Genomic DNA, 16,180 nt, shown 5'->3' on the forward strand with positions numbered 1-16,180 from the left:
GGAATTCGTCTCTCCTCCACTCCCTGTAAAACACATTTTGAAGTGATTGATGAAGGAAGAAAATGCAGGAAAAGGCAATAAGTAACAGTGTGGCCATGAGCTAGAGATGTTGCTTGATTATCAGTACTCCATTGTGCCTGTAGGAAAATACTTCGAGAGAAATACTCTCAAACATTTTACAGAAGACCTTCTGTTAGTATCTTCAAAGCAAATACTTATCTGATGTTGCAATTCACAGTTGCAGCATACTTGATTTGTAGTGTTTTCACAGGACAGTGCCCTTGCGAATTTGGTTTGTGTATGTTTTCTGGTATAGAAATAATGTGCTTGTATGGTAGCTAACATGTTGGGGTCTTTAAATGTTGACATAAAGCAAGAATATCTGTGAAATCTTTGGTTCTTTGCGTCAAGAGTGTTTTTCAAGAGCTGGGAAATGGGAGGAAAGATGAGCTTCAAACATTTGCTAGATACTGTAATAGGAGGAAAACGTTTCATGGCTCTGTGTGATAGGAGTGGAACTCTTTACCAGATGACATGGACCATCCAGTATCAATTTTTATCTCCGTGAACCTCTTCCTATGGTTTTTCAGTGCAGTAGTTCCTATATGAATCAGCATAATAGTGCGCCTTTGGGGTCCACTGATTTAGGAAAGTACTCTTTTGGCAGATAGATATTTGCTAGAAGGACATGCTGGCAAAATTTGTCAGTCCTTGTAAACTTAAACTGCCCTCTTGTACACTTGGCCTCCCATAGCTTGCAGCCTGAAGATGCATTATATAGGAAGTATTTTCTAACCCAGAATGTGAAATATGCTGTATTACTTGGTCACTTACAATCTACTACTGCTGATTTAAATAAGGCAAGTTTTGTAAAGATATCTTTGTTTTGATAGCCAGTAATTTAACTGCTTTACAACCTACTTGTGATTCACCTCAGTTTTTGTCACTGCTTTGTGGATTACCTTGAATTGTAAACTAGTAAGAACCAAAGTAAAACGGATATCTTGAGTAGAACTTTGGTCATCCATATATTCTGATACAGGTCTACTGAATCAATAATCCTTAATTATTTGTCTTAGGAGAAATGCTGTTATTTCAGCTGGAATAGGTTATTGTGGGAGTGATCTGACTGGAAATGGGATGTTGAGGCTAAAGGCTCCAGCCAGTGTCATGGTGTCTGGGCTGTGCAAACACACAGAAGGACGCTGACCTCTTTAAATGAAAGAGGTGATACTGTGATTAAAACGAACAAATATTTGGAGAAGAAAGAAGGATCAAAACAAATGGATTTGCTCAGGACACAAACCTGCTGTGTGACCTTAGCTTAGCAACTTGACCGCTGCTCTGGACTGGGAGGAATGTTAAGGTTTTTGTTAGCGCTCAAATATTTCTACTAAAAGGAGAGCAGTGAAGAAACTTCTTCTGAGGTGTGAGTCTAAGATGGCAGCTAGAAGCAAGTGTGTACAAAATGCCTGGTCTCTGATGTCCCCAGTGTGGCTCTAGCCACTAGGACTCTAAAATGGCTTTTCGTTTGCTTATATAAGGATGCAAGATAGTGTCATATAACTTTAAAATGGCTTTGTAAAGCACTTAATTTTGTTGTTGGAAGCCTTGTTCAAAAGTTCGTAACATATTCAGTGAGAGATTACTAGCAGTTTGTGTAAAAGGATAATATTTGGAAGGATTATAGTTGCTTCTGTTGAGTAAGTATGTGTGTGGCAGATGGATAGTCCAAGAGTTTTCGCTGCTAATTCTCTCCTGTATTGAAGTAGCAGCTTTGAATATTATAATGCTATTTTCTTTCTAGACACAGCTGCTCTAGAATGTGCAGTACTGACTTCCTAAGTTGTAAAACTGTCTTGTTTTTAACTAAGGGAAGCTACATTGAAATTGTTTTTAAAATGAACTGTTTTAAGTCCAAAGGATCTTGCAATTGTACTTAGGCTTATGAAATTTTCTGTTTTCATCTGTTTCTCTTCAAGATTTTATATTAATACTTATACCTAATTAAACCTAAATCTAGCCTCTCATTCCTGAAATGTACTACTTCTCCTTTCTTTTAACTTTCTTTTCCTTTTCTGGTTTTGCCTAGAACATGGCAAAATAATGCTATTTCAAGGGGTTGATAGGAGCCACCCATCAGAAGAATTCATTCTGTGAATAAGTGGTGACATAACTTACATTTTGGATGAGTTCATTGACAAATAATGATGCTGACTCAGTTCTGAAATAGTCCAAGAGTTACAGAGGAAGAAATAGTGTATAAAAATACAAAATTTCAGTACGGAAATGCTTGTTATTGGTTTGAGGGACGAATTTGCAACAGTTTGTTGTACCCTGCCTCGCTTTTCAAATGGCATCGTGTGTAACAGATGTCCTCTTCTGTTTTGTTGAAGGTGAGCATGGTGATCCAACTTAGTCTCAAGGAAACATCTTAATGCTCGAAGGTGTTTCTTGCTTGGGTTTACCTTTTCTCTTGACAGTATTTACTGAAACTATTTAGGAGATGCTTATTTTTTCTTCCATGTTCTCATAATTCCTCTTTCCTTTTGCATAAAGTAGAGCTAAGTTGCCTTTGCTTCTGTTTTTGTCAAAGGCAGTTTCATCACCGCACTTCTCACTTTCTTTCCCTTACCTATCTGTGCCTGGGCTTAACTTTGTATAAGAGCACAATATAGGGCATTTGAAAAGGCTTATTTATACTTCAAAGTCTTCAACCGAATAATCTTGGAGACCTGTAGATTCATGCAAATCTCTGGTGCTTTTCAGGTGTTATAAGCTAACACAATTGAGAAGACGAAGCACATCATTTTTCTCACCCTTGAAAGGAGAGCATAGTTCTGTAATGGTTCCCCCCACTTAATCTGGTAGGACTCTTTTCATTTATTTTTCTTGAACCTTTTCTTCTTTAGTTCTTACTAGTTACCTGACTTCACGTACCTGAAAAGGTTTTTAAAGATCCGTTTCAGATTCCTTCCTGCCCATGATTCAGTTCATTTGAAAAGATACATGATGTAGGTATTTGTGTTAATAAATACATATGCATCCTTTATGGGGCAAGGAGTTGCTTTCATCTGGGAGACTGTAACATTAAAGGATGATTCACACAGACGTCAGTAAAGTCAGGATATGTAGCTAAAACTTCCCTGCATATGAGTTGGTGCTGCTGTCAAGTTCACAGACTCAGAGACTGGTTTGGGTTGGAAGAGACCTTAAGATCATCTAGTTCCAACTCCCTGCCACAGACAGGGACACCTTCCACTAGAGCAGATTGCTCCAAGCCCCATCCAGCCTGACCTCAAACACTGCCAGGGATGGGACAGCCATGAATTCACAGGAGTAGAAGTTGACAGCTTTACCACGCCTTCTGTAAGGAAGTCTCAGATGGCATTTTGAGGAAACAATGATGTTGAGTAAAGACACAGGAGGACTTGGTCAAAATAGAAGCGATGGCATGTGGACTATGAGGCTCAGGTGTCTTTCTATGAGAAGTTAGACATGATGAACTTCTTTCTGCCAAATTGGATGTGGTTTTCCAGAACTGCAAACCTATATAAAAGGTGCTCGTTTCTGTTGTCTGTACTATTTTCAGTGAAAATCAGTTTTCAGAAAATAACCCTTTGAAAATTCCTGTTAACAGGAGGCTGGGGAATGATTCATGGTCTTACTTTCACCACCAAATAATTCTTCTTTCAGTTGTGATGACTTTTTTGAAGTATCACTCTTACTCTATCATTTCCAGCAACGAAATGATAGCCGTACAAACTGGGTTTTACTGTCTGTTTCTTTCTGCTACATCTGAATGCTTTTTATATGCAGTCACTGTGGAGGAGAAATTCTTTTTGATTAATGTTGTGGTCTGAAAGAGATAGTTTAGGTTTTAGTTTCTGGTTTTATTTGGGATGCTTTAAGCTTGAATGTGCAGAAGTGCAGAAGTGAAAAGGAATCTAGCCCGTGTTGTAGGATGTGACTAGATCAGTTTGAGAACTGGTGTGCTGAAGGTCTGGTGTAAGGCTAGAGACCTGGGGGAGGTTAAAGGCTTACGTTTGTTCACAAAAATTTTAATTATGAAAGAAATGTGCAATTCAATCTTTCAGTATTACTATGTACCAGTTAGGACAACTGGTGGGAAGCATCAGGCTGGTATTTGAAGTTTCACGTAGTAGCCATCACACTTTGGCCCAACATCCTCTACCTCTAAAGGAGTAGAAATGCAGGATGTAATACTTGATTATAAAATCAGCTTATTTGGTTTAGGGAAAAATCTGTTTTTCCTGAGTCCGGTCTTCCCCTTAATTCTCTGGAAATTCTCTGACAAATGCTAAAGTAGTCTGAGAAGTTTTCTTTGATAGCTGTGGAAGAAAGACAAAGTAAAAGACTCTGTTTCAGTGCCTCTACTTAAGTGGAATTTTTGTGAGATTCTTACTACATGCAGTTGATTTTTCCCTTCCAACCAATAGCTTATTAATACAGAAGTACTATCCTGACTAGTAAATACGCAATAATGCACATCAGTTAATGTGACTTCTAAAAAGTCATGCCATGCAAAGAGGTTGTTTAAAAAACAGAGGTGGTGGTAGATTTAGTTGATAGCTTATTGGTATTACTGAATGGTTGTTTGAGAGATCCCTTGCCAGAAAGAAGTCAGAAGTCCTTACATGGGTGGGTGACAAGGCAAGATAAGAAACAAACATCAAGATTTGGTAGCTGGCCTCAGTAATGGAAGAAGGTTAGTGTTAGGGTTCTGCTGGTGTCTGCCAGTACTGCTGCTATTCAGCTGTTTGTACAGCCTGGAAGAGATAGTGAGCGCTGAGATGATCCACTTTCCTGGATGCTACTAAGATAATCAAGGTATTGCAGATACAACTCGAGTGTGAAGCATTAGAGAAAACAATTTATTAAAATAGATGAAATTCAATATAGACAAATGTAGTGTGATACAGTTTTTAGGTATGGTGGGAAAAAGAAACAATCCTAGTCTTGCATAGAAGACCGAGTTGGAAATGATCATCATTGCTCAGTGGGATCTTTAGGATTATAGTGAATATTTTCTGGGAATGACTGGGTTAAAGTTGACAAACTTAGGATGAGAGGGAAGAATGGAGAGCCTCATTATGTAGCAGTGAAAATCAATGGTTTCTTCTTCTCCTAAGTAATATGAGTTACCCTTATTTTCTCCCTTGTCCTGCTGAAGGTTGTAGCAGAAGTGGAAAATGTCTACAGAAGGGCAAGTATCATGAGAGATACGGAATGGCTTTAAAGAATGGTTTAGGAAGAGCTTCTTCAATCTCAAGAGACATGAGAAGCATAGGAGAAAATGAATGTTCCCTCTTTTGCTTCCAAAACAAGAACATAAAGGATTTCAAATTAGGCCAGCAATTGACAAGTCAAAACCAAGGAGAGTTTTTTCACACAATGTGTGAGGCTGTGGAATGACTTGCCACAGGATGTTGCAGTGCTGAAACTCTACAGGTCAACAGCAACCAGGAGAGTTCATGCATGAGAAACACCCTGTGGTGTATAGAACTCCTGTGTCTGGCTCAAGAAGTCCAAAGAGACTATTTGGAATTAGGAACTTTGGGTTTGCCTTTTTTCAAGTGTCGTCATCTTTCTGGGTGTTGTCAGATAAAGCGTAGTGACAGAGGAGGGACTTCTTGTCTTGCTATGGCCGTTCATATCTTCATATGGAGATGAATTTGGTGTCGAAATTAGCAGTGGGGATCTCCGATCCAGTCTCTTTCTAGATGAATTCCTAAAATTAAGGTAGGGAAGGACCTCTGCAGACACTGTAGTCCAGCTTTCTGCTTGAAGCTGAGCTAACTTCAAAGCTAATTTGAGTTGCTCAGAGTTCTGCCTAGTTCTGGAAGTTCCCAAGGGTGAAGATTCCAGCACCTTTCTGGACTGCTGTTCTACTGTTTACCAGCCTTCCTGGTTAAAATTCTTTTTCCTTATGTCCAGCTGGAATTTTCTGTGCTGTCAGTTGCCAACTCTGTCTCCTTACTTTTTTGCTCTGTAACTCTGAGAAAAGTCTGGCTGGCTCTTATCTATGACCTTCACCTTTTGGTAGTGGAAGATCTCTATCAGCTTGTGCCACTGCCAGCTCCCTGTAGCCTTCCCTTCTGTAAGGGAAATAAGCCTGCCTTGCTCAGCCTCTCTTCTGGATTTGGTATCCTCAACCATCGTGGTGACAGCCATCTGGACTCTTTCCAGTTTGTCAACGTCTCTTCTTTGGTGGGCAGGGGAAGTGACCTGAAAACCTGATTCAGTATTCCAGATGAGTCTGAGTGCTGAGCATAGAGAACAATCACTCCTTCAACCCACTGCCTCTAAGCTTGCTAATGCAGCCTGGTATGTGATTAACTTTCATTGCCACAGGAATCTGTTGCTGATTTGTGTCTAACCTATTGTCCATCAGAACCTCTACATCTTTTTCTGTAGAAGTGATCCTAGCCAGTTATTCCACAGCCTGTGCTAATGGATGGGTGGTTTTGTGCCAAGTGCAGGATTTTTGCCTTCATTGCATTTCATAAAGTTCTTGCTGTGTTTCTGGATGGCAGCTCTGCCACCCAGCAATCTCAAGCACTCCACCAATGTGTTGTCCTCTGTGAACTTTCTGATTGTGTATTCTGTTCCACAGTGCAGATGGTTGGAGAAGACGTGTATGTTAGAGCTGATAACAGTCCTCAGGAATCAAGCAGTGCTTGTAATTGGTCACTGGGTAGGTTTTGAACCACCAGCCATTATTCTTTGAGCCTGGCTGTCCCATCAGTCCCTAACCCTTGTTGTATTCCAGCCTTTGAGTCCATGTAATCCCAGTTTGGCTACAATGGTACTGTGGGAAACAGCGTGAGTCACTCCTTCCTTTCTGGTCCCATGTACCTGTATGTCTTCAGCTTGCTTTAGAGTTCTCGTGCAAATAGTACTTTTCTTCCCAAATTCAATTGTTCATATGTAATCAGGAAGGCTTAGGAGAAGACTTTACCATGAAAGATAAAGAAGGCATTTAGACATGAGACTTTCTGTTGTCCTTTGTTGCTAGGCCACAAACTCGATTCTGTGGATGCTTTCTTCATCTTCCTTATGCTGCTCATCTGTTTATGAAGCCCTTGTAATTACAATTGAGTCTAAACTCTAGTTGGATAAAGTGGATATGTATGTTGGCCATGATGGTAGCAAGTGCTGGATTTCTAGCTGTGACTCAGAATGCTTTTCCTCCATCTTGGCTGAAGGACTATAGCACCTTTGCAAAGAACATCTTGCTACTATTCATATTTCTCTTGTTATCTCATACTTTCTCCCAAGCAGAGCACCCTTCAGCAGTGTATGTCTTCACTTAGTTCAGAAACCGCAGGTGCTGAGGGAGTGACTGTGTCTGTCATGCAAGCTGCAAGTATGTGTCAAGGCTGAAATTTTGCCACATTCTTGAGATGCCATTAAGCTGCTTAGTGGAATTCAAGGCACTAAAACCAGCGTAAGAAGTCCAGTCTGGTTGTCTGGCTCCCTCCAACATAAATACCATTGAAGTAGCAGAGTTTTTTAAGCTTTAATCACTATAATTAATGAGCTTCTATGCAGGGGGAAATGACTTGCATTCTGCTCTCCCTTTCTATAGTGTTAAAGGCTATCGGTGGTGTGTTCTCGTGCGTGTTTTTTTACAGCAGATTTTCTCTGCTTCTATATATTTGATTTACAGATGTACATAAGTGTGTACACATAGATACACTTTCAAATCCTTAAGAAGAAAAGAAAACTTAAGAATCTCATTGAAATGTTGGTATTGAATGTAAACACCAAGGTAGATGTGCATTCTAGGATGCTGTGTAGAAGATTGCCTGGCTTAACTTTTTATTTCTGTAATTTTTTTTACAGACCTATAATAAACACTTGGGAAGTATATACAGTTTGCAAACCATCAGAATAGAATATATGCAAGCCTTGAATACTTGCTGTTTCTTTCTAGTTTTAATACTATTCAGAAAGATCAAGAAAATGGTATCAGTAAATTAATGGCTTACTGAAAAATTTATGTCGAAGGGAATATATTTAGTATCATTACTAAATTCACTATATTTAAAGGTATTTCGAGTTAATTTTGTTGTGACTTATTAAAAGAAGTATTACCTGCAGTTGCACAACTTGAACAGTTTTAGGTACTTGATGATTTAGAGCTAGTCGGTGTTGCCTTCAGAGCTTATTCCATTCACAGGCTGGAAGAGGGCTGTGTTTGGGCTGAAGGCCAGATAACCTCACAGTTGAGGTCCTAACTGTGAGCTTAATAACTGTCTTTGACATTCTTAGCTCTGCTCACCTCTTGTGTGGGCTGTTCTAACTTAAGTCAAATTCCTTTTCCTTAGGTTTAAGGTTGACCTGGTTTAGTACATGGTTAAGTTGAATTGTGTTTCTGCAGCTGTGGTGGCCGATGAACAAAAGCAGCAGAATCTGTTTAGTGACACTGGATTTAAACATGCTGCCCACGTATTTTACATCTCTATGTTCTCTTGTGTGCTATGAGCCAACTGAGGTGTGGTTTTCAAGCTCTAATGGGTGGAACAAGTTATTGTGCTTCTACAGAATACATTCTGGTTGGTTCTTGCTGCTCGATTTCAATTTTTGTCAATATTTAGCAGCTTAAGGTAATGCTTCCCTAGGCTGAATTCTGCAGGTCGCTCTTGCCCCTAAAGAGAAGTGTGTAATCCATGTTTAGTCACAGAAATGTTACTGGCAGTAAAAGTGGAAAGTGCCTAACAGGCTTGTGGCAGCTGTCTCTTAGTCCAAAATATTTGGTGTTAACTGTGGTACCTGAAAATTAAAGTGAGCTATAATTAAGAATTTTTAGGATTACATCTTCTAGAGCATTGTTTCGTTCTGTTCTCCTTCCATTTACTTTCATTGTTGGAGGAAATAAAATCGACTTACTGGTACAGTGCCTGAAGAGTTCTGCAGTAAATCAAACTAGTGCTGGGAAACAGAGTTTCTTGGAGCATAGGAGCTGTATTAGTAACAAAAGAACCAGCTGCTCAAGATGCAGAGTCGAGATAAGATGCTTTCTCAGTAAGGAATGTTCTAAATTTTGGCACTTGGAGGATCTAGTCCTGTAAAGTAAGTGTGAAAGCTGTACCTGGATACAATTCACAGTATAGCTCTGTAGTAAGAAACAAGTTCCCATGCAGATCAGGAAAAAATGACTTACTGTCAGTTTCAGGTGTGCAAATAATGTCAGTGTATCTTCAAAGGTAGTACACTAAAATGATGTAATATATTTACTTGTATTTGTTTTCAACGTATATAGTAAACCACTTCAGCTACTAGTCCCTTCCACACAGGATATTCAGATATTTTTGGGGAGTAGGGAAAAAATAAACATAAAACAAGATTCAAACCTATTGCACTTAAACACATTAGAAATGCTATATAATAATGCCAGTTGAAATTGAAATTCCAATTGTTCTAAATGTCATATGAATGCAGCCTGTGCCAGAAAGTTGCTCGCTAAAGAGACAGAGCATGGGAAACGGGAACTGTTACTGCTCTTGTGTGCAGATAAGAAACTACAGGGAAAAGGAGATGAAAGCTAGATGAATTTTTCAAACTGCCTAGATCTGTGCTCTGTTCAGTTCAACTGACTGCTCAAAATTGAACAAAACTACTTTTTGTAGTTGAATGGGTACCTCAAATCGGTAGTGGCTGTGAAGGTCCTGACCAATGCAGCTTTTCAATGTGGCATGGAAAGCTGATTAGCAAAGTGCTTGTAGAAGTTAAATCCAGTAGATATAAATAGCTGAATTATTTTTCGATGTATAGTAAGAAAAATGCAGGGGAGAAAAAGGGCAGAAGTTGTCTTAATGCTGTCTGGCATCAAGTCTTGGAGTTGGAAATAGGCTTCCACATTCAAAAGCATCAAAATAATGCCCCCTTTTCCCCTCAACACCCGTTCTATCTCTAGGGCTTTAAAACCTTTTATCTTTCATGAAGAATTGAAGGGAAATAAGAGCTAAAGATGGAATAAAAGATGGTTATATACACAGTTAAGTAGCTATTGAAGACTTAATTGTGATGGTTTATGTGGTACAAGTTGTGGGGGTTGTGGTGCTGGCATTTTTAGGGGAGGATGTATGAGGAAAATAATTGTTTTAGTGCGATACTTCCTGTGGTAAAGGCTTGTTCTGTCATTTGTTTAGGTCTTAGTTTGTCATGCCAAAAAACATTAAAAAGATCACTTCAGTCTTTCTGAGAGGAAGAGGAGCCCTTTCATTTCTTATCAGGAGAATCCTTGTGTTGTACTTCTGCTACAAATGAGAACAATCTATTGTGGGTTATACAGAGTCTTGGAAAGCAAGTACTTGGTCCTATGAATCTTTGGCTCATCTTCCTTACTCTGAGCATAACTGTTTCCAAGTGCATCTCTACTTGTGAATTGCAATGGTTATGTAGTAACCTCTCTCCTAACAGAGTCTAAAAGTAGAGTGGACCCTGGGGATACTTTCTTGCATGCCAGTGATTAGAAGGAAGAAAATGGAGGCAATCTTGATCTAATTGATTAGAAGTGCGATACTTGAAAGATTTGTAATCAAACATATATGTGATACTAAACAGAGCGCTGATTTGCATTTCCCGTTTTGCCTTTAATATGTGTGATGTGATTGCTAGCTAAATGATGTCTCTGATTAATGGAAAAGCAGTCAAGATTATCAGAACTGCCTGAAAGAACTTCTTGTGGGCTTATTCAAGATATAAGATATGGATGAATTAAGTGTAGAACATTGGAATGGTTTTAGTTCTAAAAATTCCTGTTTCCGTGAAGTAACAGAACTTCCTGTCTGAATTGCTCATGCTGTTGCTGCAGTGGAGGCAACATGATGGGAGCAGCTCAACATTTACTGTCAGCTTTTCCCAAATCAGTTAGTACCTTAAAGTTCAACCAGGCTGTAGACTGCTCCCATACATGTGTCCTTACCAGCCATCAGTAGCAGTTTTGATATGGCTGTCCCATGAAGGCATGGGACAAGTAGGACAGGAGACCTCCAAGGCTGGTTGGTGTCTGAGCCAAAGAATGGGGCCTTAGAGGAGTTTAACAGACTGAATTATACAGTGTAAGCTTTTTTCACTAAAAGAAAGCTTCCATGGAGTTTTTGTTAGCATTTGTTATAGTCCTACTGCAATTAATATTACAAAGTAGTTCTTCATGGGCAGAAGTAGGTAAGAGACCTGTTAGATTTCCTGTATAATCCTGGTGCACTATCTATAAATATTTCAGTAGCTGATGTGTATTATCTGTGCTTTCTCAGTTAACTTTCTCTTTTTATGAACTCCTGAAGAAATGTAAACCTAAAAAGCCATGTTCTGAAGCATGATCTCCAAGTTGTACTTAACTTGTTGCTTTCCTTGTTTAGATACTCATTTGTCTTAGAATCATAGAATTATAGAATGGTTTGGGTTGGAAAGGGCCTTAACATCATCTAGTTCCAACCCCCCTGCCATGGGCAGGGACACCTCGCACTAGACCACATTGCCTAAGGCTCTGTCCAGCCTGGCCTTGAACACTGCCAGGGATGGAGCATTTACCGCTTCTTTGGGCAACCTGTTCCAGTGCCTCAGCACCCTCACAGTAAAGAACTTCTTCCTTATATCTAACCTGAACTTCTCCTGTTTAAGTTTGAACCCATCACACCTTGTCCTATCACTACAGTCCCTGATGAAGAGTCCCTCTCCAGCATCCTTGTAGCCCCCTTCAGACACTGGAAGCTGCTCTGAGGTCTCCACGCAGCTTCTCTTCTCCAGGCTGAACAGCCCCAATTTTCTTAGCCTGTTTTGGCTTTCTGTTCTCCCTGAACCGTTTCCATCAGTGCTTGCTGCAGTCAAAGCAGGATAGGTGAAATTGGTAACAGAAGAGAATCTGCCAGCTTTTATTTCCTGTCACTGTTTGGTTTTTCATAATCTTTGAAGTGTTACCTCCGTGCTGAGAGGGCTTAAATAAGGGCTTTGATATAAGAACTCAAGTTTGATTAATGACCACTGGTGTCCTGCAACCTCGGTGGTGTCCTGACTGCATCAGATGAAATCATCAGTCTCTAAACTCCTAGAAGACCTGACATTTTTTTAATACAGAAGTTATAATGACTTGATATTTCTCGTTTAGGTGCCATATGAAACACTGAACAAACGGTTTCGAGCTGCACAGAAAAACATTGACCGAGAGACCAGCCACGTTACAATGGTGGTGGCAGAGCTGGAGAAGACGCTGAGCAGTTGTCCTGCTGTGGATTCAGTCGTTAGTCTCCTGGATGGAGTAGTTGAAAAGCTCAGTGTTCTGAAACGAAAGGTAAGCTGTGTTCTACCCTGTGATGGCTGTGTCTTTACAAAGTTAACACGAGTAGTTTCCTGCAACGCTGTTTGCTTAGATTTTCTTTTCAAGACATAGGTATTACTGGCACTGTGAACAAAGGCCTTAGAAGGCACAGCAAAACATCAGAACTTACTGTATCTTGCTCCACTGCGCTTATGAAACATGACTTGGTGTTCCATGACTAAGAAACCTCTGTCGAGAGATAAAATTAATATGTATTTATAGGCCTGAAAAAGAATTTCTCTACCCATGGAAAAGGAATAGTAGCATTAAATCAATAGAGTTGATTTGTATCAATTCCTGTTTGTCTAATGGAAAGGTTTGTACAGTTGCATTAATTGATCACTTAAGCAAAACAGGTAGCAGATGTGTCTGGAAAATGTTTAAACCCCCATGGGGAGCAGGGGGGTAATAGAGGCTTCTTTGCAGAGGAAGGTGAGAGTTGTCCTGGGTTGTTACTTGAACACTGAACTCGCAGGTTGGAAGGTTCCTTGGGAATATTACTAGAAGCATTTTAATGTTTAGCAGAATAACTTGCTTCTAGCTGTGAAGCTTGAACACTTCTGTGAAATACAGCCAGAACTTCATGCCTTTGCCGCATCTTTCGAAGAAGAATGAGTTAAAAATATAAACTATATAGTATAAGGAATGCTTCTTTTGGATGGGAATATTGCTCATCCTGAGACTCATCAGACGCTTACTTGAAACACATCTTGCAGAAAAATGAAAATAGCTCTGTTGCCTGGCCCTAGAGCAGCGCTTCTCTAAAAATAAATAGTTGAAACAAATGGTAGCAGAGTCATTTCATTAAAACTTAAATGAAATAACCAACAGAGATAAATCTTGAGACTACATTAAGTGAAGCGTCAAAATACCTTGGAGGTTTGGAACATGAAAATAACGCTGTCGTGTACGTTGATTTGGGGGTTTCTGCTTGAACAGGTTAGCGAGGTGTTGAAAAGCTGTTCTGCAAAAGACTTCATAAATCTAATTGCTGTTTTCATCTTGGGTTTGCGAGACTTAAAGAGGTCTTGAAGGATATGTTTTCCTCACTTCTCTGTTACTTACAGAAAGAAATCGCTGCTATTTCTGAAAGAGGTGTCAGATTTTGCTTGTAGGTGTGTAGTAATGATGTGGAGGAGTAAGTTATTTACTTGTTAAATCTTTGCTGGCTGCGGGGGTGTGTCTGAAGGCATTGCTGAATGTTTTGGGTGCAAGGCTCCATTTTAGTGTAATTGCTCATTTGTTTCTGACTGCCTGAAAGACTGTGGGGAATCTTAGAGCTGCTCAGAAAGAACAAAAGGCAAGGGAAAAAAAAAAATAAATCTGTTTAACAGTAAGTCTTCTGAAATAAAAGGTCTTGTTTCTGCTCCAGACCCTCAACTCCAACTGTCTTCTCTGTAATCTCTGCCTGGAGCAAAATGATTGTTTTCTTTAGGGCCGTTGGACCCATGTGGGATCTCTGTTTCCTCGCGTGTTTAGACAAGGATCTGATGAACCGCTGAGATGGCCATAATAGAATTAGATGGTTCCTTTATTTAACACCTTACTTGCTCTTAAAAAAAGAGCTTTTCAACACAGCAGGTTCCTTGGCTTCTGAAAATGATCCTGGGGAAACCTAGGCCTTTGTGTTCTCCCTTTTGTAGCCTGTTTAGTATGCTTGTTCCCTCGAGTTCTATTAATGCCCAGCCAGGCAAGTCCAGCTAGACTTGCTTCAGAGGGTTTTGAAAAGCCTCTGTAGCCTTTCTGAATGCACTAGAAAGATCAAAAAACCCAGCAAGAGCTGTATAAGTCCAGATACAAAACCATACAAGGAGAGCCCTTTGGAACAGGAAGGGGCTCAACCTTTGTGCTTTGCTGCCTTGAATTCTCCTAGTTGTGTTCAGAGTAATTCTAGAGGTTGCCTTCATAGCTGGTGATACCATAGACCTGTAACAAATGAAAGTAAGTTTTGGCCTGAGTGTTTGCTGAATAGGAAAATACTCAGTTTATAACTTAAACAAAAATCATCTCCAAACCACATGTTTCAAAATAAAGCTAAATTCAGCAATAGAAGTAACTCAGACTTTGGTAATAAGAATAACTCAGGCTATAGATGTTTACATGAGTTTTGGTAAAGTACTATCTTGTGTAGTGACTAAGGTTTTAGATACATGAATTTGGTATCATGGGACAGATCAGAGTCAGGCTTAATTGTGGCAAATGCTTGGTAGGCTTTTATTGCACAAGCTGACATTTATTTCACTTTGCTTTTCCAATAATGATCCTTTCAGAAGAAGTCTGTAAACAAGCATGCATGGTAAAAGCAAATGGAACCAACCTGTGCTTCCAGAGCTGGAGCTGTTATCCAGAGATAATAGAATCATAGAATTACAGAATGGTTTGGGTTGGAAAGGACCTTAACATCATCTAGTTCCAACCCCCCGCCATGGGCAGGGATGCCTCACACTAGACTATGTCACCCAAGGCTCTGTCAGCCTGGCCTTGAACACTGCCAGGGATGGAGCATTCACCACTTCTTTGGGCAACCTGTGCCAGCGCCTCACCACCCTCACAGTAAAGAACTTCTTCCTTATATCCAACCTGAACTTCCCCTGTTTCAGTTTGAACCCATCACGCCTTGTCCTGTCACTACAGTCCCTGATGAAGAGTCCCTCTCCGGCATCCTTGTAGGCCCACTTCAGATACTGGAAGGCAGCTCTGAGGTCTCCACACAGCTTCTCTTCTCCAGGCTGAACAGCCCCAACTTTCTCAGCCTGTCTTCATATGGGAGGTGCTCCAGCCCCCTTATAATCCTTGTGGCCCTCCTCTGGACTTGCTCCAACAGCTCCATGTCCTCATGTTGAGGACACCAGATACTGTGGCTTGAATAAATTGAGTACTGGGAAGGTTACCAGTGCCAGCATGGAGTGCAGAGTGGGCTGCCAAAAGCGGGTTGGCAGACCTGCATGGACTTCCCTGTTGCCATAGCTGTGCAGTTATTCAAACACAAGCCAGCAAGTTTAATGCCACCACAAGTAAGGCAGCCTAACCTGAAATTGCATCACTTGTGATGTATCACAGATGGGAGAGGTACTAAGCCTCCTTTGTCTTCTGGTTTGTTTTTACCTTCGCAAGCATATAAAAGTACTGCAAAGCTTGCTTGTATGCTGTAGCCTGGCATGACCCACAGTTGTCACGTGCTGTGCACTGAGTCAGCTGGCTTTGAATTACGGTATGTCTGTAATAAAACTTGCCTGGTAAAATTTGCAGCATAACTAACTATAAGGTTGAAGGGAAGTAAGTATAACCAGAGTGGGTTGGGGTTTCTTTTACTTAGTGGAGGCACTTTGAAGTGTGTGTTTTGCACTGAGCATGTCGATAGGTTGGTTTAAAACACAGTCATTCTGCTTCCCCTGGACAAATTTGTTTTCCTAAGTAAAGCTCCTAACAGTAGATCCATGTTCCCACAGTCATAGAGGTAAGTAAAATCTGGTAACTTCTACAAAACTACTCTAAGATCCTTGAATTAAAGGTGCCATGAGGCCAAATGCTTATATAATTTTCATTATTGCATGACTGATTAAAATGGCTCCAGTGTATTAGAAGTAATGTGGGTTTACTCTGCATCACTCCTCAGCAGAACTAATTCAGCAGGACAGCTGCTTGAGGAAGAAGCCATGCATAGGTTAGCGGTGGAAAGTCATGGTTTTCAGCTGCTTGGGCCAGATGACTGCAAACCTTCACAAAGCTCTTTGCAGGCTATTACAGCAGTTAATACGTTGCTGTTTTCAGACTAACTGCACATTAAGCAGAAAACTGCACCTACTCAATGTCAAATAAATCAAAACTTATTAA

General features: G+C 40.2%; 1 protein-coding gene across 3 annotated transcripts in view; it reads left to right on the forward strand.

Moving 5' to 3' along the window:
- The window catches only part of MAEA (macrophage erythroblast attacher, E3 ubiquitin ligase), a 50,030-nt gene that overhangs the window by 4,923 nt on the left and 28,927 nt on the right, over positions 1 to 16,180 (forward strand). For all 3 annotated transcript variants that reach the window (XM_030491879.1, XM_030491878.2, XM_030491880.1), the window contains exon 2: positions 12,137 to 12,319. In XM_030491879.1, the coding sequence (XP_030347739.1) occupies positions 12,137 to 12,319 (183 nt within the window). The remainder of the gene's footprint in view (positions 1 to 12,136; positions 12,320 to 16,180) is intronic.

Source organism: Strigops habroptila, chromosome 7, assembly GCF_004027225.2.
Source record: "Strigops habroptila isolate Jane chromosome 7, bStrHab1.2.pri, whole genome shotgun sequence".
Taxonomy (NCBI): Eukaryota; Metazoa; Chordata; class Aves; order Psittaciformes; family Psittacidae; genus Strigops; species Strigops habroptila.